Source organism: Camelus bactrianus, chromosome 1 (genome assembly GCF_048773025.1).
Source record: "Camelus bactrianus isolate YW-2024 breed Bactrian camel chromosome 1, ASM4877302v1, whole genome shotgun sequence".
NCBI classification, from domain to species: Eukaryota; Metazoa; Chordata; class Mammalia; order Artiodactyla; family Camelidae; genus Camelus; species Camelus bactrianus.
In genome coordinates, this window is record NC_133539.1 from 98,846,916 (window position 1) to 98,873,536 (window position 26,621).

General features: G+C 38.9%; 1 protein-coding gene and 1 long non-coding RNA gene across 2 annotated transcripts in view; both read left to right on the forward strand.

Annotated features, from left to right (window-relative positions):
* LOC141578166 (uncharacterized) overlaps positions 1-26,621 on the forward strand; it is a 367,419-nt gene that overhangs the window by 221,200 nt on the left and 119,598 nt on the right. The window lies entirely within an intron of this gene.
* Positions 3,837-4,101, forward strand: APOC1 (apolipoprotein C1). Its single transcript, XM_045513895.1, is given in 2 exon segments — positions 3,837-3,967; positions 3,969-4,101. Coding segments are annotated over 2 exon segments (264 nt in total).

Here is a 26,621-nt window from a genome sequence, read left to right on the forward strand (position 1 = left end):
TCCAGTAAGTTCTACTACATGCTTCTTTCCCAGACCCTTTGGCCTCCAGTCCTTCCACCTAGGTCCCTGACCAACAAATCAAGGCATTTTCCACTTCCCAGGAATATCTATTTATCTAAGTATCTAAGTATCTATCTATCTATCTATCTATCTATCTATCTATCTATCTATCTATCTATCATCTATCTATCTATCTATCTATCTATCTATCTATCTATCTATCTATCTATCTATCTATCTCCTTATGTCAGGCCACTTCTTCTCCCCCAAAGAGTTAATTATCAAGAGTATTGCTAGAGGGTGTCCCCCCCCCATTGCACTTTGGTATATGTTCACAGGTAGCCATTGTTTGCTTTAATGACTATATTGAGCTTATTCATCTGTGAGCCAGTCTGGTGTTTCTCTTCTTATCTTCTGTCAGTTAGTCATAGGGCACCCTCCCTGCCATGGGGCCACAGCTGTGAGCTGAAGGAGAGGAATCAGAGCTACAGAGATAAGTGGCAGGAGTATGGGCCACCTATTCATGGAACTTATGCCCCACAGACCTGCTGGGGTCTGACCCCAAATAAACCATCTCTGTTTTCTAATAGACTGCAGCCCTGCCTGCTTGACCTTTTAATTTATTGAGTCTGAAAATACACGGCTCGTCATGGGCAGCTCCACTTATATATAATCACTTGATGTTTCACAATCAGGTCTCCATGGCCATTGCTGTGGAATCCTAAAGGTCAAGATCCAGCAGGTGCCATTCTAGCCGCACTGCACGTTACAGGGAACAGCATCTACCCTTGTCTGCACTCTCCCCCGACTCTCATTCTGGGGTTTTATTATCCTGATGGATGCTAGAGAACCTAGCTACATAGCAGCATTTCCCAACACCAGTCCCTTCCTGAGAGAGTAATCTCAGATTGGACTTCTTGGTGCTGCCCCTTTGCTGGAGGGTTTCTCATTGCTTTAGCAAAAGCAGTGACTTCTGAGAGTTCCCCTGGCACAAAATCAGCTGATAGGTTCTCTGGTCTTACATAATAAATCTTTTCTAACATACCCTGCTCTGATCTTTTTGACCCTTTCCTCAATATTAAGTCAAGGCAGAACTGACACCTCCACCTCACGTACAGTAGATTAGCATCTTTCCAAACTTCAGGGAGACATCCTAGCAGTGAATTAGGACCAGCCGCAGGTGTCTTTGCCTGGAGATTAAATCCCAGCTCAAAAATGAGAGATTGGATAGCAATGAACTCATACAAATCAATACTCAAAAGTCTTACGGTCTTCCGTCCCTGGTAAAGAGTCCTCAATAGCTGCAGCTAGACTTTTCTCTTGATTGCTTCCGTTACAAATTAACCAATTCTTGCAGCTCTTTGGGTGAATGAATAATGTATCTCATGCCATAGCACGTACACTACTTTCCTACTCAGGCCATGCTGCGGCTTGCCTCGTTGACTCTGCCACTGTCACTCTGATAGGTCCTGTTCCCACAGACCCCGCTCTCTCTGGCAGGGTCTGGGAGGCACAGTCACTGCAGGAGGCGTGGGGGCGGCAGCAAGAACCGTGAGCTCTCCCCAGGGTCACACGGAACTCTTCCCACCCATGTCTCTCTGCTCCCAGAGGGCTGCCTCGCTGCCTACAACATGACAGGCCTCTGGCAGGTGCACCCAGGCAACCGTCTTTCTTCCTATCCTGCCGGCATCCTCTGGCCCCTCTTAAGGAGGATCCAGAACCCAGGCTTAAGTTTGCAAGCAGGAGGATATAAAGACCTAGGCAGGGAGTGCAGCCGAGAGTGGGCAGCCTGTCCCTCATCTCCAAGTGAGTTGTGGGGACACGGCCTTCCCTTCTCCCACTAAGGGAGCTGCAGTGACCCCAAGACCTGGTTCCCCACACGAGGGGAAAGGGACAGAGAGAAGGGTCACGGACAGAGCCCCCGCTGCATCTGTGCCAGAGTGGCTATGTGTCTGTGTCTCCCTGGGAGGGGACCGCTTTCACATGGTTTCTCTTGCAGGAAACCAACTTGATATAATAAAATTGTATTTATGTTAATAGAAGCAATGTTCTGTTATGAAGTAAAAGGTATTTTTTTTAATTTGTAAGTTTATGTCATTACTCATGTATTCTATTACCTAAGTAAAAAATACTTTTAAAGGAAAACTTTCTATTTTAGTACTTTGAATGGTAAATTTTTCCCGCTTTTTGATCATAGGGGCCCACATTTTCATTTTGCACTGATCTCTGCAAATTATGAGAGTATCTGATAAAATCCAGAGAGCCAGAGAGGGAGGGAGGGAGGAACAGAGGGAGAAGAAGGGAGGAAGGAAGTGGGGATGGGGGAGAGAGAGACAGAGACAGAGAGAAACCTCCACATTAATGCCTAACATAATTGTAAAAATACTCATCATATATAAAGATGTTTTGTGACACATGTGAAACAAGTTAATTGTAGTGTCAGAGTTAATTATTGCTAATAACAGTGGTCATCACTTTGTGGCTTTTGAGACTGATTCTCTTAAACATCAAAGGTGCTCTGTGTGTTTGTCCATTTGTATGCAATGGAGGTTGGATTTTAAAGCCATTTATCTGCCAGTTTTATTAATTGCTTAACTTCCCAGAGGTTGGAACCAAATATATTTGCCTTGGAAGCGATGGAAACAAAGTGTTCACTCACCATAGAAAATATGCATCATGTTCTGCATTACACTGAGGGCTACCAAGAAGAGCTTTATTTATGCAAGGGTAGAGTTGGAAGAAAAGTGAAAGTCAATTGCCTGGTCTTTTTTTTTTTTTTTTTTTTGATGGAAACAAGCCAAGTGTAATCAATTATCCTTGGACATTTTGTAAAAGTAATTCTTTCTGTTGGTATTAATAATAGGTGTTCCACAAGAGAAGGACTGTCAGTCAGGGAGACGTAGACAGTGGGTAGGACAAGCAGGAGGAGTGTGTGAGTTACAGAGTGGATAAGCGGGCAGCGTGGGTGTTCATTCCAGAACAGTGGTCGAAGGCGGGGAGGAAAGTGTGTGGAGAGTGAGGCTAATTACCAGCTCGTTAATATGTCAGTAAGTTAGAACCTGCTAGTTCCCACTCTTTGGCGAACAGGATACATAAGCCAGAATTTATAAAGCAAAGTCCTTTTACTCTTTTTTTCTTCCCAAGATTCTCTCTTTCTGAATTTCTTTCACATTTCCCACTAAGTAGTGCTCTCCTGCCAACATGTCTCTTGGTCTTCAGCATGTTTCAATTTCCTCATTTCTTCTACCCAAAGGGCTTCCATGTTTCATCTGAAACCCTTTACTCATAGTGGAATTTGATCTGTTTTCACCTCCTGTTCCAGGACAGTTTTTCTTCTACCACAGGTTCAGATGGTTGGGGGGCCTTGCTGATAACCAAGAGAAAAAGACTAAAAAGTTTATTCATATGGGGATGAGTCACAAAAGTAGTGGTTCCCTGAATGGCTAGAGATAGAGGTTTATATTCCAACTTAATAGGGGAAAGGGAGCTGGCAGAAAGGGCTTCACTGGGAAGAACAAATGAGTTTATGGGGAAAAGACAAATGAGATTGTAAGGAACAAATGGAAGGTATGACAGTTTGTGATAATGTGTGTTTGTATAATTTATTCTGTTGTGTCAGTGGTTGCTTCCTTTCCTGGCTAAGAAACTGCCCCAGAAAAGGAACTTATGGTGGCCCTACTCTCAAAAGTTTCTCCCTTTGGTCAGATAAGGGAAGCTCCAAAAAGGCTTCTTTCTGGATGTGTTGTATCTCAGATGTCTTCATTTTGAAACAATCTTCGCCCATGCTGTCCTCAGCGCCCGGGAAAGAGCCTTCAGCGTGCCCCTCCGGCCCCACCATGAAGCCCATTCTGTAGCTCCCAGTCCTGCTGGGGGCTTTGTGGATGATTTTGGAAGGTTCAGCCCCAGCCCAAGGGGCTCCTGACATCAGCAGTATCTTGGACCACATTCTAGAAAAGGTGAAGGAGTTGGAAGACCCTGGAGGAGAAGACCCAGCATGTCACTGATCACATCAAACAGAACAGCATTCCTGACAGTTCTGGCACGGGACTTTCAGATGTGCTCCCCGAAGTAGAGAAGGGACTTAAGAATCCTTCCTCTTGAACACCAGGAAGGCCGCCCAGCTCCTCTGCAGCTGTGCCCCAGGAGGGGGCTCTAAAATTTCCCAGTCCCCTGCCCTTGTGCCAAGGACTTCCTCTATGATGTCCCATACCAGCACCCCCATCAAAAAAAATCGTAGGTAGGGAAAAAAAAACCCCATAAAATAATCTTCAAGCCAACTCTGAGGGTCTGAGTGGGTCCCCATACTACAAAAGACCATGAATGAGTTTAAGGCAGCAGGTTGGAGTAAACCCTGACCGAGGATCTTGTTGACGTGAAGAAGTGACTATAAGAAGTCTTCAGATGTTGAAGGGAGCAGAATATGCCACCTCAAAATATGTCACTTTGGCATATTGGTTATGTTTAGCTGTAGACACTTGAAAAACAGCAAATAGAGCAGAGGATTTCTCTGGACTTCCCTTCTCCGCCTAATGACAGATCCTCCCAAAGAACTCAATTGTAATAGATCCCCACTCAGGGACGTTCTTCAGCCAGGGGAGACTGACTCTCACCTCAGGGAGTGGTAATTAAGTACAAGTCCACATCACACTCAAACTTTGCCACTAACTATCACACCTTCCAGCTATTCTTCTAAGGGCCCAGTCATCTTTCCTAAAAATGATTCACTGTCCCCTAGGAGGCCCGCATCCCTCCCTCCCCTTCCCCTATTAAGATGGTATTTAATCCTGAATTTTAAGTCACCTTAGAGAGTTGCTCATTTTTCCCCTGGGTATCTCCCATGTATCCATGAAGTATGCATGTTAATAAACTTGTGTTTGTTTCCCTCTTGTTTATCTGTTGTTTATTATAGTAGTTTCAGCTAAGAACTTAAAAGAATAGGGGAATAATTATTTTTCTTTCCCTACTATGTGTTTGGAGAAATAAAGAGAGAACTTAACTTGAACAGAGAGAAGTTTTTAGAAAAACAGAACCAACTAATCAACCAAATGCACAAACAAAAAAAGCAGGACTCTCCCCTGATGAAGGTAGTTGAATGATGAGTGATCATGGAAGGGACAGTCTTAGGGGACAGTAGGGCCTAAATTGCCTTTCTTAGGGTCATTCCTTCTGCTTCTCTCTCACCTATCCATGGGATGGCCTTATCTGGATAAAACAGGGAAATCTGCCTTCATAGATCAAAGAAAGAAAATTCAGACCTACTGAGTAGTTTGCACCATTTTGCCTTTTATTATTACAGTGTTAAAACAGGTGGATTTTTGTAGGGGCCAATTACTGTACAGATAAATGCTACAAACCAACCCTGTAAATAGTGATGCTCCCAATTTGCCCCAGGTACATACTAATTGATGCACGGTGAGCATTTAAGAACCTGGGCTATACTGATTTTCATAAGTCTTGAAGGAGAGTGATATTATGCATTGAATTGTATCTCTGAAAAAGATATGTTGAAATCATAACCCTTGGTACCTGTGGCTGTGACTTTATTTGGAAATAGGGTTTTGCAGATGTAATGGAGTTAAGATGAGGTCATGCTGGGTTAGGGTGGACCCTGATCCGATATGATTTGGTGTCCTTATAAAAAGAGGAAAGAGACACAAAGGAGGTATGGCCATGTGAAGATGGAAGCAGGGAGCAGAGTTATGCTGTCACCAGAAACTAAGTGGCCAGGAAGTACCCTCTCCTAGGGGCCTCGGAGAGAGTGCAGCCCTACCAGCACTTTGATTTCAGACTGTTCTAGCCTCTGGAACTGTGAAATTCCTGTTGTTTAAAGTCACCCAATTTGTGACATTTTGTTATGGCAGCCCTAGGTAATTAATGCAGGTGATAAAACAGCTGTAGCTGTTCACCTGGCCGAAGCAGCTCTGCTTTCAAGCATCTGAATTTCTCAACTTCTCTTTTCAAAACCGAGAGCTTCCCACAATTGAATGCACTGTTGGTTATTTTATAGTCTTGGGTGAGATGTATTTTAATTTAGATATGAGTCCCCTGTTGTTCTTTCTCAGCTGGTACAAAAAGTCAATTACACTTTGTGTTCTAAATACTTCACAAAAGGATCTCTGAATAAAATCCAATGCAAGACAAAATTGAAGTGACACACAATTCAAATTCATTTAGTTCAATTCCACTTGAAACCTAGCGATACAACTTTAAACATTTATTTGTATCTTGCTTTTAGCAGAATAAGTATTGAAGACATCTATTTTAGGGTTAAAATAATTATTAGAGGCAATGGGTTTGATTTTAAAACACGGTTCAGTGCCACCTTCATAGTAGGTGCTAAGGATGAAAGGCTACTGTTTTGTTAAAGTAAAGGAATTTGTGAAGCAAAAAATGAGGTAAAACTGAAGTTTTGGCTGTTTGTACATAAATGCAATGTCTAGTCTAAAAGCATTTCATCATATGCTTGAGAAGTCAAGGTCTTTTTGGTGATGAGCAAACACAGAGTACAAATGTAAAATAGTGAATTTTAAAATAGACTCTCTGCTGGGATCAGAAAGTTATTTTGGCATAGCTCAGACCCCTAATATTTTCATATTCTTATTCAGTTTTTAGCAGGAGGATAAAGTATGTTGTAGTGATAAAATGAACATTCTTAAATGATAATAGAAAGTAGAGGAAACATTAAATGGCACAATGGGATGGAATCAGCAAAAAACTTTATAAGACAAATGACCTGGTTCTTTCAATAAATAAATCTCTCTCTCTCTCTCTCTCTCTCTCTCTCTCTCTCTCTCTCTCTCTCTCTCTCACACACACACACACACACACACAAAGATGCAGGTAGAGCTGTAAATTAAAAGGATCTTGAGAGACATATCAACCAATACCAAAGTGTGGATCCTACATTTCAGTCTTGAGTTAAGATTTTCCTTACTGCAAGGTCTTTGTACTTGTTGCCTCTACCTAGAGCCACTTTGCCTTAGCTATTTACAAGACTCCTTAAGAAAAAAAACTTATTCATGTCTCTGCACTAATTTCACTTCTTTGAGAAAGCCTTTTCCTGATCATTGTCTGACCCATGCTGTAACCCTCTACTATATTAAAAAAATTTCTTCATATCAGTGTATTTAATAATGATCCATTTCTTTTAACCTGGGTATTGACACTACTACTGAAGGTAAGTTCTAAAAGTTCTAAAAGGTAAGGACTTTGTCTTTTTAAGTATAACGTTCCCACTTCCTAGAACAGTGTCTAGCATGCAGTTATAAATGTTAGTGAATGATCAATAAAACTAAATATGTAAGGCATACTGGGTGGGTTCAGGGCCAGTGATTAGGGATTGTTGATTTGACTGAATTGAACTTTAATGTAGGAAGTTGATTAGTAAACTTGTAAAACTAATTCAAAAACTAGATTTTTATAGGACCAAAAAAACTAGATTATATTTAGATATTTTTGTCTTATAAACCATGTTGGATTCATTGCTCTTCAGGGGCAAATGCATTAAAATCATAATTACCTGGAAGTCTAAAAAGTAGTAGAGAAAAATAGAATGAATATCTTGATTCGTCATAAGGCTGCTGAAATAAGGGACTTAGTTTTTATTCCTATGACTTTTCACCAATTACTACAAAACACTGCTTCAAAACTAACAATGAACAGTAGTGATGGCTATCATTTACTCACCACTAGGGACTGGGTATCTGCCAGGAACATTATTTCTCTACCAGGAAGTTTGATTAATTTAAATCTCACAACTACACAGTGAAATATGTCTTACTGTCCTCATTTAACCTGTAAAGAGACTAAGGTTCAGAGAGCTTGAGCATCAGCTACAATGTCCTTACGTTCTAAGTGACAGAGCTAGAATGCAAATTGTATTTTTAAGTCAGCTAATTGATTGAAATTTAACATACAGAAAAAACTACACAAATATAAATGTACGGCTCAATGAATTTTCACAGAGCTGACATCCTCGTTCATACATAATATTACTTACACTGAGAAAGTGCTTCTTGTTTAACTTGTACCACGACCCAAGTCCTTCAGTGTTTTATCGTGGCTGAGACTGCCTCTCCCCTTACCTATGTAAAAGAAGACTTGCACTGGACCAGTTAAACAGGCAAGGAAAACTTTATTCAAGATTATTACAGTGGAGGCAAGAAACTGAACTCCACTGAGACAAAAGGCAGGAGAGTTTTTAAGCATTGAGGTGAGCGAGGGGAAAGTGTGAGAGGCTGTTGCGGGAGGTTGGTCAGTGTGGTTGGGCCATCTGTGTTTGCTGATTGACACTTAGTAAACTTAGGCTCCTACCCTCCCATGAGACTAGGAGACAGAGCTGTTGTTTTTCTTGATTACACTTTGCAGAAATGGCTCCCAGGTCCTTTCAAAGACATTTTTGGGCTGTAGAAGATTTACATCTCAAAGGGGCGGAAAAAGAATTTATAATTACAAGTTTCCTAAAGTAAATGGTCTAAGAAGAGGTAGATCTAGAGCCTGTAGTCAGGAAGAAACCCATTTAAAATTTAGTCAGACTGAAAGGACGCTTAAGGCCATCTTGGTCGCCTACCATTACTATTATTATCACATTTGTAGATTCACTTCCACCCTGAAGATGATCAAGTTCAGAGGACAGCTTTGCACAGCACCAGAAAGGAAACACTATCATTACCTGGACATTTACAAATGCAATCACTCTGGTTTCTTCAAGGGGCAGGAATCTAGACCACAGTTAGACGGGTGGTAGGGGATCTGCAGGGCTTGGGCTTTTCAGTGAGGTTAAGGGAACATTATTTGCCCAATTCTGTTTAGAGGATGGACTGTACACGTGGGCACCACAGAGCATAGGTCCTTGGGAGGTGATAACACGTAACAGGAAAAGGAAATCTTTAAAGATGTTAAGGGGAGTATAACAAGGTGCAACAACCTGAAACTAGACCATTAGGTTAGACATTAAGAAAGTATTTCTAAATGTAGGGTTGATTAGATTTGGAAATAATTTGCTGGGGAAAGGTCGCTAAGGTCCTATCACTAGGAATACCCAAGAGTAGATTAGATGAAATACAGATGGCTATTTATGGCCCAAATGACAAGGTCAAGCCCACAGTGATGCAGAGGAGCAGAATCTGTGCCCCGGAGATGTTTTTCCCCTCTGTGATAAGATCCACTCGGTTTTACAGAACAACAAAAACAAAAGCATCATAGTTTGTGATATTAAGTCTCAGTTGAGGATTCCCACAACAACAAAAATCACATTTCTCTGTAACCTGTTTTCCTTTAAGCTAGCTTTTAGAGGGTAGATGTTTGCATCAGTGAAGAGAATGAAAATAGTGCTCATTTTACATTATAAGGAATTCATTTGCAGCCAATGTGCTTATATTAACAAATTGTTATTTGGTTAGCAAATAGCCTGAGCGCTACTTTGTCTCTTTAATGGCCCTATTTAACAACTCAGTTTAGCTGGTTTTGCTTAATTTTCATGCTAATTTTAAGCTATTTCCATTCTTTGAAGTTTTAACAGTATTTTAAATTTAACAGTGTATTGATGTTTGCATTTAATTTTTATTTGATTTAGTTTATTTTATTCAAAATGACTTGATTGTCACGATTGTTTTGCAAATCATGCAAAGGGTATTGGATGAAATTCCCCTGCAGAGGATTGATTTTCTATTTAAATGAATGCCAGAGCAGGCTCTTTTTACTTGGATGTAAATTCTCTGTAGTAAATCTGAGTATCTCTGAGTATCATCTTTCTTGTCCGAACAGGGAGGATTCTATACATAGGGTTTTGTGGCAGGTGTTTGTCAGGAACGTTGATTTGCTCTACGACCCTATCTCCTCTAACTCCTCCCTAATGGACTGCTTTTAGCCGTTCAGCCAATAATAAAGAGCACTTCTGTGTGCCAGGAATTGTTCTAGATGTTGCTTCACGTCACAGTGAGCCAGAACAACAATGCTTGTGCCTTTATGGAACTTAATCCCAATGGGAGAGATGGACAATAGATAGGCAAGTAAATATGTAAAATAGTGTCAGGGCTGGGTAAGGATTGTTGAAGAAAATCAGGCAAAGTAAGGGAATGGGTGTTTGCATGTTTCGATAGATGCGGTGGGAGACCCCCTCTGAGGAGGAGACATCCCAGCAGAAATCTGCATCCCTAAAAAGGTGACCCACGTGAACATCTGCGGGAAGGGGATTCTAGGCAGAGGTAATGGCACGTGGCGGGTCAGGACACTGGCTGGTTGGTTGGAGGAATGCAAGTGGGTCCAGCGTTGCTGGTGCGAAGAGAACAGAGGAAGCCGTGGGAGGATACCGTGGCTCCCAATGTCTCTTTCCCAAGCGGGCTCTCTGGATCGATGGACCAGATATGAATCAGTCCCCACAAGTTCTGCTCAATGTACTTTCTTTGTGTGAAAATCTTACTTTTTACTTAATTCTTTCTAGGGAACAAGTTGAACTGTTCAAATCTATATTATTTAAACATAACTCCACTGATAATCATTCATTCCACAAATATGTACAAGGACTGCTACTGTGTTACAAGCACTGTTTGAGGTCTTTATACAAAGTTTCTCTCAAAACCAGAGATTTCCTTCTTTCTAAGCAAATTTAATTCTATGCAATACAAGTAGATTTTAAACAATAAATATATAAATCTACTTTATGAGAAGCTGTTCTATGATTATTGTTCATTTATAATAGAATGCTGCTTAATCTCAATTACTATTTGAAAAAAGTATCCAATATTTTTGTTTTTCAGTGCTTTCTAATTGCTTCAGACATTGCTAGAATTTACCTTTTACCCTTTTTTAACTAAATTCATCTCAGCTGGATTAGTACAATTCCCTCCTGATTAGCACTTCAGACATTTCAATTATAAGCCTTTAGTTAAGGCAGAATTATTACCTATTTTAAATGTTCATCTCCTATTACTTCTCCAAACACTGGCTTTGAGATTACCACACTTAAGAAACTAATCTGCTTTTCTGTATGTAAATTAGGTGAACTTTGGGATCTCAGATCTGTCAGATTGAGTAAATTTTTAGTGGCTGTGAGACAGGAAGGGGGCAGGGCACAGCCACTCAAGGAATGCCACAGCAGTTAATATCAAAATGGTGGAAGATTCATCCCCCAGTAGGCCTTGAGGCTCAGGATGATGAGAGATTTAACTTCTAGTAAATCTTGAGCTTCATTATATGCCTATTGTAATATATTAACATGGTGAATAACACGCCCACAGGTGCCATGGCCGTCCCAAGGCTAGCCACAAAAGGTCAAAGGGTGGGAAATGGCCAACATCCTGGGAATCCCAGCCCTTTCCCCTTAGACTGGTCCTTCTACTTATTAGCATATGAAGCCACCAAGCCCATAAAAATCATCAACACAGTGCCTCGCGGCCGCCCCTCTCTCTCTCCCTCTTCGGAGAGGGCCTGCATTCTGTCTATGGAGTGTGTACCTACTTTTAATCTGAGCACCCAACCCCCACACCTTGTGGCCTTTCTCTTGCCTTTCAATGTATCTCTCTGAATAAATCTACCTTCACTCAACTGTGGCTTACTCTTGAATTCTTTCCTGCCTGAAGCCAAGGACCCAACACTTGGCGGGGCACGTCCCAGGGGCTCAAATGAGACCTGGGACACAGCCCTTCTCATGCCCCACATCTGTTTTCCTGCAACAGCTGCATGCAGAAAAGATGGTGTATATATGTGGTTATCTGGCAAGACAGTCAGATAATTTACTGTAGAAAAAAAAAGATTAAAAAAAAGAAAACCTACTGAGCTTGGAGTGGGAGACCCAGGGTTTAGTTCTGACTCTGCCACCAACTATATACAATTTCTAGGGAAGCCTTTTAAACTTTTGGAACTTCTGTTTACTCCCATGAATAACAGATTCTTCTCCTGCACAGATTTTTTTTAAGGTTTAGCTGAAACCAGAGAAAAGTTGGTATAGTAGTTAAGAACATTGGCCCTGGAATTTGTCTAGATCTAGTTTTATCTCAGCCCTGCTACTTAATGGTCTTGCATCTTGGGAAAATGAATTAGTCTCTTTGAGTCTCAGTTGCCTCATCTGAAGGATGGATCTAATAATACCTTTGTTCTGGTTAATGTATTGCTGTGTTTGCTGTGTAGCAAATCAGCCTAAAGCTTAGCAGTGTAAAGCAACAAACATTTCAGGATTCCATTTTGTGGTTCAGGAATTTAGGCAGAAATTAAGCTCCATGTTGACTAGAGCAGTCCATCTGGAAGCCTGAATGGTCAGGGGTGGCAGGGATGGCATGATGTGGATGATGTATCTGGGGTCTTTGTGCTGGCTGGTCACTGGATTCCTCTGTTGTTCTTCATGTCGCTTCTGCTGGGGGTCAGTCTCAGATGACGTCACTCAAATGTCTGGTGCTTGGGCCAGTACAGCTAGGACAGTGGGGGCCGGGCCGCTCTTCCCGGTGGCCCCTGCACGTGGTTTGCTTGGGATTCCTTACAGCATGGCCATCCCCAGGAGGCAGTCAGATTCCTTGGTGACTCACTCTCTCCAGAGGGAGCCTTTCATGAGGTTCTGGTAAAAGCTGCAAGGCTTGTTCTGATCCCCGCCTTGGAAGTTTTAGAATGTCACTTCTACCACATTCTATTGTTCAAGCGAGTCTTCCAGGTCAGCCCAGACTCAAAGGGTGATAACAGACTCTTTTTCTCAGTGAACCAATATAATATGTATACATGGAGGGAAAGTTTTGGTGTGGCCATCTTGGAAATAAATTCTCGCACTCTTCATAAAGTTATTGTGAATATCAGAAGAGCTGACTTCTGTAATACATGATTCACTCAGTAAATGGTGGCTATGACTCTATTACTGCGTGAAAAGGTATTTTTAAAAGAATGTGTTACTTGTAACATGGCATTATTATTATTAGTGGGAAAAGGATATACAATTGCTTTATCCTGTCTTTCAAAAAATTTAAATTCATAAAAACATAATTTCATTTTGTCCCATGCACAAGGTGATTATTTCCACACCTTAGACCAGATAAAACAGTAAACACTGTAGTTTCCCTCCTTATATGAGAAGCCTGAGGCCTAGGATGACAGAACTAATTTCCCAAGTCACAGGCAAATTGTGATAATAACTGATGTGTTCTTGCTACCTTTCAGCTATAATGATTACACTGAGGACGGCAAGTGTAGCAAGTCCTTGACCACGCCTTAACCCTCCCTAGTCCCGTGACTTGCTCATTAATTATAATACTCTTTGCTGCTGAGGCAAAAGGCAGCCAGAGAATCCTCCTCAACAGTGTTTCGAGCATCCCTACAAATTGTCATGCAGGTCTGTACCTTTACTAGTGTCCACTCACTAACATATATTCAGAAGGAGTCATGATGTAGCACAAAGCAACACACACACACACACACAGTGGCCTGGGAATTAGGAGACCAAGGGTGAAGATGTATTCCTGCTGCTTGCTCTTCATGTCACCTTGGACAAATCATCTCACACAACTTTGCATCTCAATTTAATTATCTATATATAGATTTAAGTTTCTGTTCAGCTCTGAAATTTTATGAAACTTGGAACTTCCATGTAAGCTATTTCAAAAGGATCCTCCTGATACAAAGAGTCTAGAGATGCTTTTGCTGAAAATCCTGATTTATGAGAGACCTACAGCCATGCAGGGACAGGAGCAATGTTGTGTTTTTATCTCCGATTTGAATTGAATATAGAAGATTATGAGTCAAAAATGGGATACTGATTTGTTAATTAGATCAAAAGTGTACATATTTTTGTCTACAGCATGTGAATCAGCCAGTTTGCAAACAGAAACAAAGAAATGACTCAGGGTAACAGGTAGATTTACTTTACATCCCTAAGTTACTCAAAGGGAAGATTCTTTAGTATTTGTGCTAGAATGTCAGGTAACCATGAAATGTAAGTATCCATTTGACACATAGATATCTGTTGAAATAACAGATGGCAGATGTTCATTAGCTGTTCTTTTATGGTGTCGAAATAGTCAATTCAGTAAATAAAATGTCACTAAATATGTTGTTGGAGAGTATATAGTAAAGAATTTAACCTAGCCCAACCAGAGGGCTTGGTCTTTGTCCTAGGTTTCAAGGAAGTAATCTCTAAACCTTTGAAATGCCATGACTCTTAGAAGTACCTTCATTTGCAGGGGATCTTGAGCCAGCCAGCTAGTAACAATGTGATGTAAGGTGAGGACTTGCAGTCATGGGCTATCAGTTGACCTCTAGAGGGGTTGAAGACTGAAATCAGCCACATGAGCAAATATGCCTATGTGCTAGAGTCCCAGTAAAATGTCTGAACACCAAGGCTTGGTTGCAGTTTCCTGAGTGGCAATACTCCATGTGTATTGTCATGCATGGATTTTAAGAAATTGTCACCATCCATGGCTTCACAGGGAAAGGACAATGGAAGCTGTGTATTTAGTACTTCCCCAGACTCTGCCCTATGTGCTCCTTCCATATGTGCTCCTTCCCTTGTCTCATATAAATCTGTATACTTTCTTTATAATAAACCATAACCATGAGTATCACAATGTTCAGTGAGTTCTGTAAGTCCTTTTGGTGGTTTTGGGGACCCTGAAACTTTCTGTTGGCATCAGAAGTGAAGGCTGTCTTATGTGGGCTGTGCTGTCTCTAACTTCAGTTCCCTAACCATCACAGATAGACGGTATTGATCTTCTGTTAGTTACCCATGACTATGAGCACTTGGATATGGAGAATGTCACTGAGGAAGTGAACTTTAAGTTGTATTTAATTTTAATCAACTTAAATTTAAAAATGAAAGCAGTATAAATTGTTTTATATTGATTACAGGTTGAAATAATACTATTTTGTATATGTTGGGTTAAATAATATATATTTTTAAAATTAAATTCATTTGTTTCTGTGTTAGGCTAAATAATTGCCTCCAAAGATGTCTAGGTCCTAATCTCAGGAACATGTGAAGATTACCTTATATGGCAAAAGGGATTTGTCAGTGTGATTAAATTGAAGATCTTGAGATGGCTATATTATCCCAGATTATTCCTAATAATAGGCCTAGTGTAATCTCAAGGGCCTTTACAGTAAGGCAACAGGAGCTCACAATGAGCAGTAGGAGATGTGACCATGGAAGCAAAAATTTGGAGTGATGTGAAAATGGGGCCATGAGCCAAGGAACGCACAGGGCCCCTGGAAGCTGAAAAAACAAGGAAATAGCTTTTCCCCTGAGAGCTTCCAGAAGGACCCAGCCCTGTCAAACCTTGATTTTAACCCTGTAAAACTCATTTCAGATTTCTAACCTCCAGAACTGTAAGCAAATTAATTTGTGTTGTTTTAAGCCACTAAATATGTGCTAATTTTTTATAGCAGCAATAGGAAATTAATACAACTTCTTATTTTTTTAAAATGTGGCTACTGTAAACTTTTAAATTGCATGTATGCCTTACATCCTCCTAATAAATCTAGATCCCAATTCACTAAAAATAAAAAACAAACAAACAAAAAAAACAGAAAAACTCAAGGTCAGGAGCTGAGCTCAATGAGATTGAAAACAGGAAGCTATTGAAAGTTTCTGAAGAGGGCAATGATGTGATGAAAAAGGTGATTTAGGAAGATTCTTATAGAAATATTTTGCATATGGTTTAAAGAAGGGGTTGCTGAGGTGAATAATCAATGAACAAGGATATATTAACTATACTCTAAGCAGGAGCTATAGAGGACTGGCTGAGTAGAACAATTAAGGGGCTTAGAAAACCTAGCCTAGAGAACCCCAGGCTGCTAATGTATTTCCTAACCGTGACATTCTGTTTTTTATTTAATGGAGACTTTTAATGTAGCATTCTAAAGATTAGTCAAATGATTCAGCCAGGTTCAGCTCTATTATTAATACGATTATAGGCATACTTTAAATACCTCCTTATATTTCTAGAGGTTGGTAATAGTTTAGTACAAAAGATACCAGCTTTGGAATCAACATGGTTTGAATTCAAATTCTGCCACTTACCTGCAAGTTACATGACTTCTACTAGTTCCAGTTTCCTCACATAAAAATGGCATCTTTAATACCTATCACAAGATGTTGTTTTGAAGATTAAAGTAGAAATAATATACTTAAATACACAGCATATCATAGTAAGGTTCAGGAGAGTGCAATAGTATTTCATTTGATTAAATTCCATGAATTCAATTATCTTGGCTCTGCGAAAACAGAAAGAGAAGGAGAGGATTTCCCCTGGTTCACATTAGACTAATCACCACTATTCCAGGGGAGGCTACAACTAAAATGCAAAGGGAAACATAAGGAAATAATTCTTGGTCTTTGACTTTATAAAGATCTAAGTTCTAAGAGTTAAAGTGCAGCATAATGGCTTTTCACTGGTAATGTTGACTTTACCAGATTCTGTTGCCTTATTTGCTGACGTTAAAACCCAACCCCTGAATAAATCCTGTATAAATGTAACTCCACTGTAAATGTGTTGTATGTGTTCAATTTCAGATCTTCTCTAAGGTGCATGCTCAAGAAAAGAGCTTAAATCCTATTATAGTCAATACCAATATGGTCGTTGGATATGCCTACCTACATTTAACCATCAGTACATTGCACTTGTCATCCTCCAGTATTGGTGATGGTGAAGTGACCTCAGTTAAGAGACACCATCTTGCAGATGAATGAGGTATATTCATCTGCTATATATATATATTCCTCTGTTTCAAAGGCACCTTGATCATTAAATGACTTATTATACTGAATTGAACCAGGAAGATTTTATTTTCCCAAAGGTGAATAAATACCTAACATTTGCCAGCCAATTCTTTATGATTAGGTATAAAGTAGGTGCTGTTTGAGCAGATACACTGCCATATCATCTAATGTAGTCATTTTACTTCTCTTCATACTTTTATTGTGTTTTATACACAGATAATATATGTATCTCTTGATTTGCTTTGTTAGAGACTGTAAATGAAACTTCACAAAACCATTTTGAAAATCATGGAGTGAAACAAGAGTTGGAAACATTTTTTTCCTCCTTATCATCATTGTTGCTTTCCGTTGAATAAATGTACATTTCTTGCTGACTGCAAAGAAAGCCATTAAAAAGCTGTTCCCAGCTAAAAGGTTTCAACACATAGGGAATTATATCACTTGCTTTATTTCCCCCACTTAGCAGAGACAGACATGGCTGTAAGAGCCAAATCAAAGAATATTTGTTTGAATGACCTGTAACCACTGCTGCTGTTGTCCGTGGAAGTTGTGAACCCTTCTACACCCTTAAAACCTTCTACCTGGAAAACCTCATGTGCTGCTTTCAGTTTAAGCACAATTATTAGAATGCGAATGTTAAAGTAAAAGAATGGATAAATATTGCATTACTAAGTCTTTCAACTGTGAAAGCTATATGACGGTTCAAAATGCAATCTGAATAACAAATATCAAATATAAGTGGTAGAAAATAAACAAACAAAAACTCCATTAATATCAGGCGTGAGCCAGAACAACCTAGAGTAGGAAGATGGGAGGTCCTAGAAATTAGTGACGTTGTCACATGATGTTTTCCTCTGCACTTCAGAGCTTCCTGATAAAAAAAATTCAGGTGAATATCTCTCTCCCATCTCATTTGGGACACACTGCTTGAATTCTAATTTTAAAATAATGGAAGAACTTTACAAACCGGTGTGTTTCTAACAGTGACTAATTTACTCAGCTTAACAAAACATTTAACTCCGGTTGTCAGGCAACTGGTCTATTTTTACACCTCTGCAGACACTGCGCTGATGCAGGTGATTCAAGAACAATAATATTAGCATGGCCTTTTAGAGTTTACAAAAGGCTTTCACCTAAATTCTCATTTAATCTTCACAATAATTTTACGAGGTGGTCGGTGAGGTGGTCAGAGCCACTGGTTTCCAGGGGATAATATGGAATTGATTTATCATCATATACTCTCTTTCTCTGCCAATTTGACTCCTTGGAGCCATCCTTTTTCCTAAAAGATACTTTCCTGGAAATGAACATTCATCCTCTCAGGACAGTTTCCCCTTAGGTTGCTTTTCAGTGTGCAGTAACATTGATGTACTCATTTCTCTTAAAATACAATATAAGAAATAAAACCTGTAAGCCAGGTCTCCAGGAAGAGTTGACTAGCATGCAAACAAGAAATAACCTCAACTGTGTGGACTTGGCAAGAAGTGGGATATGTTTCTAGGCAAGGATTTTTCTAAGTTAGCACCTTCTAGTTCTTAGATATTATGGTTACATTGAATTTGGGAATGGTAAGGAGAGAGCTCAGGATCCTCCATCCTTCACAAAATGTGTTTATTATTATTTGAATGTGTTTTTAAAATTAAATTTTACAGTAAGAAAAACAGCAGTAGTTTAAATTAGCCTGAGAGCTGTGTTGCTCTGGCTGAATGCCTCTCTTTTTTTTTTTTTTTCCACAAAGTCAGAAAGCTGACCACAATACTTCCCACTCCAGAAAAATAAAATCAAAAGAAGGTTAACTGATTGGGTTGCTAAAAGATTAGCGTGGGTGGAAATGAATGGTTTGGAATTCAGTTTGGTTTGGGTAAGCAAAATTGTTTTTCTTAAATCTCTAGAATTGATGAAATTGGGTTTTCTTTACCTCCAGTTCTATTTAGAAGTAGGTAATGCAGAAGTAACTGTTTGCAAAATCAAACGCATACATGTATTTAAATTAATTACAAAAGGAAGTGTTTTATGAATCTTAAGAGTGGAAATTAAAAGTTTCAGCTTATTCTAGCTTTATTCAAAACTGTTTTCATAGCATTATGAAGAAAAAAATAAATGATTCAGGTACAGTTTAAAGTTGATCACATTTGTCAAAATGTAAATAGTATTATTTTTTCTTATTACAAAAATAATGCAGTATTTTGTGAATATTTCAGAGAGTATTAAATAAGTATAAAAAACGAAGTGTATAGAGATACTATAAAATGAAGAAAATAACCAATTATCCCACAATATAGGAATAACTCTGGTAATATTTTGTTATAATTTTTCCAAAATTTCTACGTCTTCTACATTTTGCAAATTTGTCATTGAGTCACAGGCTTGAGTATTCATAGTGCAGTACGGGGTCAATAAGAGACAGAAACGTAAAGAAGCAGAAGGGAGTCCATAAGAAGTAGCAGCATTTAAGGCCAAGACAAGTTTCACGTTACAAATCAAACAAGAGTTTAAAAGCAGGTGAAGGTATGGTACCATCTGCTCTTATTCCAGATGGACCTGGTTGAAAAACAGGACGCTTTATCTTGTGAATATGAAATGTCTGAGAGCAGGTAAAGCTTGAGTTAAAGAAAAGCACAAAATCTCATAACATTTTAAAGAGCTGTAGCAGGGGGTTATCCTCTTCTATTATTGAGTACTTTTAAATTTACAAACCACAGACCTAATAAATTATTACCTGATTTTATTTTTGAACCAAATACCTAAGCTTAGAGTTTATCAACTTAGGTAGGGGAAAGCACATCTTTTACAAAGACTGACAATAGACTCCAACCTTATGACAAGCTCCTAAGCAAGGGTTTACTGAGAAGATTTTATTCTCAGAGATTTCATTCTCTTTATGGTAGTCAGCTAGTCCTTTCTTGCACGTACTGGGTTCTGTCATGACCTGGGCACTCTGCAGGAATCGTCTCTTTGGCTAGCCCTGAATCCCCAGGGGGCCCCACAGTGGACTCTGCCCTCCTCTTTAGTGTTCCACTTGCCATCACCCACCTCTCTTTCAGTCATACTAGCAAATGGACTAACTCTTCCACTGAATGGGAGTGATTAATTGAGTTGACATAGTTGACCAGCTATCCCCTTCACCTTCTACAAAGTGGTGTATTTTGTGAATATCAAAGGAGAAAAACAGCATCATGTGGTCATATGGCTTTTCCCATCTTTGGTGTCAAAACTGAGCAGATCATTAATTGATACAGAGTATGAGGTCAAATATTGATCCTTCAGGACTACAGGTTACAACAAAGGATGGATGGCCTACCACAAAAGAAAGAGCCTCAGGGAACAGCAGGATGTGGTGGCTAGTTTTGTAATCAGGGGCAATTTACAATGTAGGAAGTCATAGGACTCTATCCGTCACTGGTCAAGGTATTTTTTCAGGGCCTGCCAAAAAGCCTTTTGGACTTGGTTTATACCCTGGGACAGTGGAAGAGGATACCCTGAGTTACTCACTAGCAATCCCCTGACTCAAATATGTAGCAAATAAACATTGTAAATGCAAATGACTCTAATGAAGCAAATCACCATTTTATCATGAGGAAGGCATCTTTTGCCATTGGTACTTTTCAAAATGATTATGTACTAATATATCCGAGAGGAGGATGGACTCAGTCCCAAATGCTGCAGGTTACAAATTTAGTTGCTCTTTTTCACATGTTGAAAATACTGAATTAGCCCTATTTGTGAAAAATGACTTACTTATAAAAAATTTCTCTGCTGTCTGAATAAAATTTGGCCTTCCTCCTCTTTGAAATTAATCCTTCCTTTGCATCTTTATTCCAACACTGCCTACATCCTTAAAAGCTTTATTCCTTTAATTATGCTCTTTCTTTTGTATCTTTAACCTTTTCCTCTTCATAGGTTGCATTTACCCTCCCTGTAAACACGTCAGGTTTCCCTTTCCCTAACAAACCTTTTTCCATAACCCTTTTAATGTACTGTTTTATGTCTCATTGTGTCTTCATCACCATGCTTCTAGGTAGAGTGCTGGACCTTCATTGTTTACTCTTTCTTGTAGCTGATGAATTCCTTCTGGCTTGAACACCTGGCACTCCCTGGATTTGCTCCTCTGAAGGTTACTGATGCCTGTGAAGCACCAGACCCAACTCTGTTCTTGGTCCTCGCCCTCCATGGTGTCATTTGACTCTTCTGATTAAACCCTACTTCTGTCCTCCCTTGGCTTCCATGACTCCACAGCTCTGAAGTCTTCTCCTGCCTCTCTGGTGGGTCCTCTTCTCTGTTACTGAATTCTCTACCAATCCTGTACTTGAAATTTGTATGTCTCTCTCTGTCTTTTTCTGGTAGGTTTGGCCAAATCATTTTCATTTTCAGTTTTACATAGATAATGCCTAAATCAATATCTTTAGTTCCATTCTGAACTAGACAGACAGACACACTGACAGACAGACAGACACACACACACACACACTTCCAGTTTCTGGCTACGTATCAAACATTAATTCTGCAGCTCCCCAGGTCAGATAAGTTTTCCTCTAAATTTTGAACCTGTTTGCATTAGCGGCTCGTCTGTCTTCCCAATAGCGGAAACTAAAAAATTAGAAAGCATCCCCTATTATTTAGGCACCTAAATCCAACCAGAGCTAAATCCCGACAGCGTTACCTATCTCTGGTCTCTCTCCTTTTCGTCCCTGTTATTAATTTCCTGGTTACGCTGCTCATTACTCCTAACCTGGTCTAAATATATTGTCAACCACCTGATTTATAGGCCACTTTTTTGACCTTCCCCAGTCCATCCCAGATACCACCAGAATATCAAGATCTCTTAAATGTGACTGGGATCTCTTCATTTTCCTACTCAAAAATTTTCACTGTCCTCCACGGCCTATTGAATCCTTTAAAATGCTCTCATTTAATTGTATAACATCCCATACGATTTATTCATGAGACTCCTATGACAAACATCACTTTCTATTACACCATCTCTTAGAGCCAGTCATGTCTGTCTCTCTTTTTTTTTTTTTTACTAGAATGGAAGCTTCTTTAGAACAAAAATCATGACTTTAAGCTGTTTGATCCCTGACTATACCTAGTATCATATGGCTTATACAAAGCAAACGTTCAATACATTGAAGATATGCATTAAGAATATTTTATGCATTTAGAGAATGGAAAATTGAATCTAAGCAAGGGAGCATTCAAATAAGTTAACTGTCTTATTCGATGTCAATAAAATTTTGACAATGGAAAGAAAATGTATTTTCTTAACTACCTCATTACACTCATTCTATACCTGATACTTGAAAAAAAAAATCAACATTTTAATAATAAAAAAGCAAATTAAAATGACATATCTTTTAATAGTTTCAAATTAGAAAAATAAAAAATAGATAGTCCCAGATATTGATGAGGATTCCAAAATATCACTTTATTATACTGTTAATGAGATAATGTTTGATGTGAATTTATTATTTAAATTATAACAATATAATTAAAAGCCTTAAAAATTAAAAAAAAACTCTGTTTGACCCAGAAAATCCACTTCTATGAATATATCCTATTGGAAAAACGATTGTGCTCAAGCATTTAGCTCTCAAGATGTTTATTATAACAGCTCCAGTAACATAAAATTGGAAATAAAAATGAGAGGCATAAGATTGAAAGGGAAGAGATAAAACTGTCATTATTTGCTGGTGATATGTTCAGCTATGTAGATAACCCAAGAGATCAACAGGCAAGTTATTAGTTCTAATGAGAAAATTGAACAGGCTTGCTGAATACAAGATCAGCTAACAAAAATCAATAACCTTTTTCTATGGCAATAATAATAACTAGCTATAAAATATGGGGGACAATGATATGCCATTTATAACAGCAAAATGATGAGTGAAATGTCTGTGGGAGAGTGATTTGAAGAAATATAAACATATTGTGACTCACCCTCAGATAATAAGATATATTTCAGTTGCAGTACAGGCATAACACTGGACAAAATGGACCAAGAAAGAGAAGAGAGGATTCAAAAATAGACCTGTAAATATAAGAATTGATAAGTAAAGATGGCAACACAAACCAATAGGGAAAGAATAAATTATTTAGAAGTTATTGGAAAAACTGGTACACTATATGGGATGGAAAGTTTGAATCCCTTTCTTACATCATATATAAAAGTGTACTCCACATGGATTGAAGACCTAAATGGGAAAGAAGAAAATTATAAAATTAATAGAAGAAAATGTAGGCAAATATCCTAGCAGCTTTGAAGTGAGGAACGATTGTTTATAGAAGACTGCAAAAATATGAATCATACTAATGCAGGAAAACAGATGTGGGGCGTGAGAAGGGCTGTGTCCCAGGCTTTGGTTGAGCCCCTGGGACATGCCCCGCCAAGTGTGGGTCCTTGGCTTTGTGCAGGAAGGAATTCAAGAGCGAGCCACAGTTGAGTGAAGGTAGATTTATTCAGAGAGATACATTGAAAGGCAGGAGAAATGTCATGAGGTGTGGGGGTTGGGTGCTCAGATTAAAAGTAGGTACACATTCCTTAGACAGAAGATGGGCCATCTCTGAACAGGGAGAGAGAGGGAGAGGCAGCTGTGAGGCCAGTCTTTATGAGCTTGGTGGCTTCATATGCTAATGAGTGGAAGGACCAGTCTAGCTAGCCTGAGGAAGGGGCTGGGATTCCCAGGATGTTGGCCATCTCCCACTTTGACCTTTTGTGGCTAGCCTTGGGACCACCATGGGGCTCTGGACATGTTATTCATCATGTTACTATATTACAATGAGTGTATAATGAAGCTAAAGATTGTTAGAAGTTAAATCTCCCATCATCTTGAGCCTCACAATACATAGAAAAAAATAGTTGATTTAAGTATATCAAATTAAAAGGATATTTCAATGAAAGACCCCTTAAACAAAAGTAACAGATGATTGTAGATAGGGAAAAGGTATTGTCTAAGAACAACAAGAGGTAAATACATAAACTATACGAAGAATTGTCTGCAAATCAAGAAGGCAGTAAACTCAGTCCAGAAATGGACAAAAGATAGGAATTGTCAACTCACAAATAGAGAAAACTAAATGGCTAACAAGAATAAGAGGTGTTTCCATTCATCAACAATCAAAGCATGCAAATTACAATAAGGATAAAATACCACTTTGCACCTCTCAAATTGTAAAGCTTAGAAACTGGAAAACATTAAGGATTATCAATTATGTTGTGAAATACCCAGATAGGTGGCATTCCCTACACCACTGGCTCAGCTGTTGTGGAGAACAATCTGGTTAGATTTAGTGGCGTTGTAACAGTCTTTAATCTACACTCCCATTCATTTGTGAATACTCCAGAGATTCTCTTGTGTAAATCCCTAAAGGGACATGAAGCATTGTTTGTGGAAAAAGGGAATTAGAGTCAACCTAGAGTATCTATGACTCCAGGAATTGATAAGTAGAGATGGGTGAATCTTATAGAATATTACACAATACTTAGAAGTCATTAACTAGATACACAGACAGCCATACACATAGCTGTTTAACAATAATGTTGAGTAAAGTTCAAGAGTAGACTCTCTAACACTATGCCATTTATGTATATTAATTACTATATGTTTTATAAGGATGAAGATGTATCTTAGTATATAGAACAAACACAATAGAGTGGGTGCAATGGGAAAGGGGCGATGGAAATAGAATTTGGTATAAAATAAAAGTAAATAAATATTTTAAAATAGGGGTTTTGCAAGGCATCGGCTGGGATAATAAAATATGAATGAAGAAATATGGTAAACCTAAGTTTCTACTTCAGGTGCAGTGTAATAAAGAATTTGGCAGTTGTCCCTGGTTCCTGGAAGTTAACTCTAAGTGCTTGGAATTTCCCAAGTGATAGGAATGTATGTTATTCATGGTGGGACCCTAAGTGGTTTATGCTGCTGAGATGACTCAGGATGGCTTGGCCATGTCAGAAGGATCAACCACATTACTGTAGGTCTAGGACATCAAGCCTTGTGACATGAGCCTGACCTCCTGGGCTAGGAGGATGGCTGGAGATGGAGTTTAACTCCATGACTGATCATTCAAGCAATCAGGCGCATGTAATGAAATCCCAGTAAAACTCAGGTGAACTTCCCTGGTCAGCAATACGCTTTGCTGTCACACACTGGTGTGCCTGGAGGGTGATGCATCCCTGAGGATGATGGAAGCGTCTTATTTGGAACCTTCCCAAACTTGTCCTTATGCATCTTTCCCTTTGGCTGGTTCTGATTTGTATTCTTTTGCTGTAATAAAACTGGAATAAGTGTAGCTCTGTATTTAGTTCTGTAAATCATTCTAGGAAATTACAGAACCTGAGCCGCTAGTGGGAATTCCCAAATTTGTAGCTAACTGATGAGAAGTGGGGTGGCTGGGGTGGTGTAGAGAACCCTGAACTTGTGGCTGATTTCTGAAGTGAAGGCATTATTGTGGAGGGTTATGCTTTTCTCTTGTGAAGTCTGGCCTAACTCAGACTGTGACAGAAGGCATCACAGATGTCTACAGCAACAAGGAAACCATGGAATACCTAACAGTGGGGTGTTAATGAAATGGATGGAATACCTTAATTCATTGAGCATTAAGATGATCCATAATAGTATGGTGCTTTCTTTTCCAGCTTTATTAAAATAATATTGACAGAACATATGTAAGTTTAAGGTTTACAACATGATGATTTCATGCACACATATATTGTAAAATGGTTACCACAGTGAGGTTGTAACATCTCCATCCTTCCCATAATTATGATTTGTTTTTTGAGGTAATGAATTTTATGATTTAGCATCTCAATAATTTTCAAATACATAATACAACATTGTTAATTATAGTCACCATGCTGTACATTAGATCCCCAGAACTTATTCATCTTATAGTTGGAAGTTTGTCTCTTTTGACCAGCATCCCCCCATTTCCTTACCCCACCCCCTTGCAACTATGATTTTACTTTTTTTAATATTCTGCATATAAGTGATATCATACAGTATTTTTCTTCCTCTGTTTTACCTATTTCACTTAGCACAATGCCTTCAAGTTCCATCCAAGTTTTCACAAAAGACAGGATTTTCTTCTTTTTATGGCTGAATAATATTCCATTGTTTGTATGAAATTTTATGGAATATTCCATTATGTTTTTGTGTTTTTACATTCCACATTTTCTTTATCCATTCATCTGTTGATGGAGCCTTAGGTTGTTTCCATGTCTTACCTACCGTGAATAATGCAGCAGTGAACATAGGGGTGCAATCATTTCTCCAAGAGAGTGACTTCAGTTCCTTCAGACACCTACCCAGAAGTGGGACTGCTGGAGCATATGGTAGTTTTATTTTTAATTTTTTTGAGGAACCTCCATGATGTTTTCCATGGTTGCTGTGCAAATTTACATTCCCACCAACAGTGCACAAGCCATTCTAACAGCCGTGAGGTGGCATCTTATTGTGTCTTTGATTTACATTTACATTTCCCTGATGATTAGTGATTTGAGGATCTTTTCATGTACCTGTTGGCCATTTATATATCTTCCTTGGAAAAATGTCTATTCAAGTCTTTGCCCACTTTTAGTCATATTTTAATCATTGATTTGTATGAGTTTAACTTCTTATCAGATAGGTGGTTTGCAAACATTTTCTTCCTTTTTGTGGGTTGCCTTTCTAGGTAAGTGTAAGAATGATATCTTAAAATGCCATTCTAAGTATGCCAAGTGACAAAAATAAGATGAAATATTGCCATTAACTCCATTTTGTTAAAAAATGTATATGTATCCCTTGTGGCAGGTTATGAAGTTAATTTTCCTTTTTCTTTTTGCTATTTTCTAATGTTGCTTCAATAAACCTGTAGTATTTTTCTAAGGATAAAATGCAGTTCTCTGAATTTTTAGAATTACGCTATTGTACGAAAACTCTCATTTTCCTAA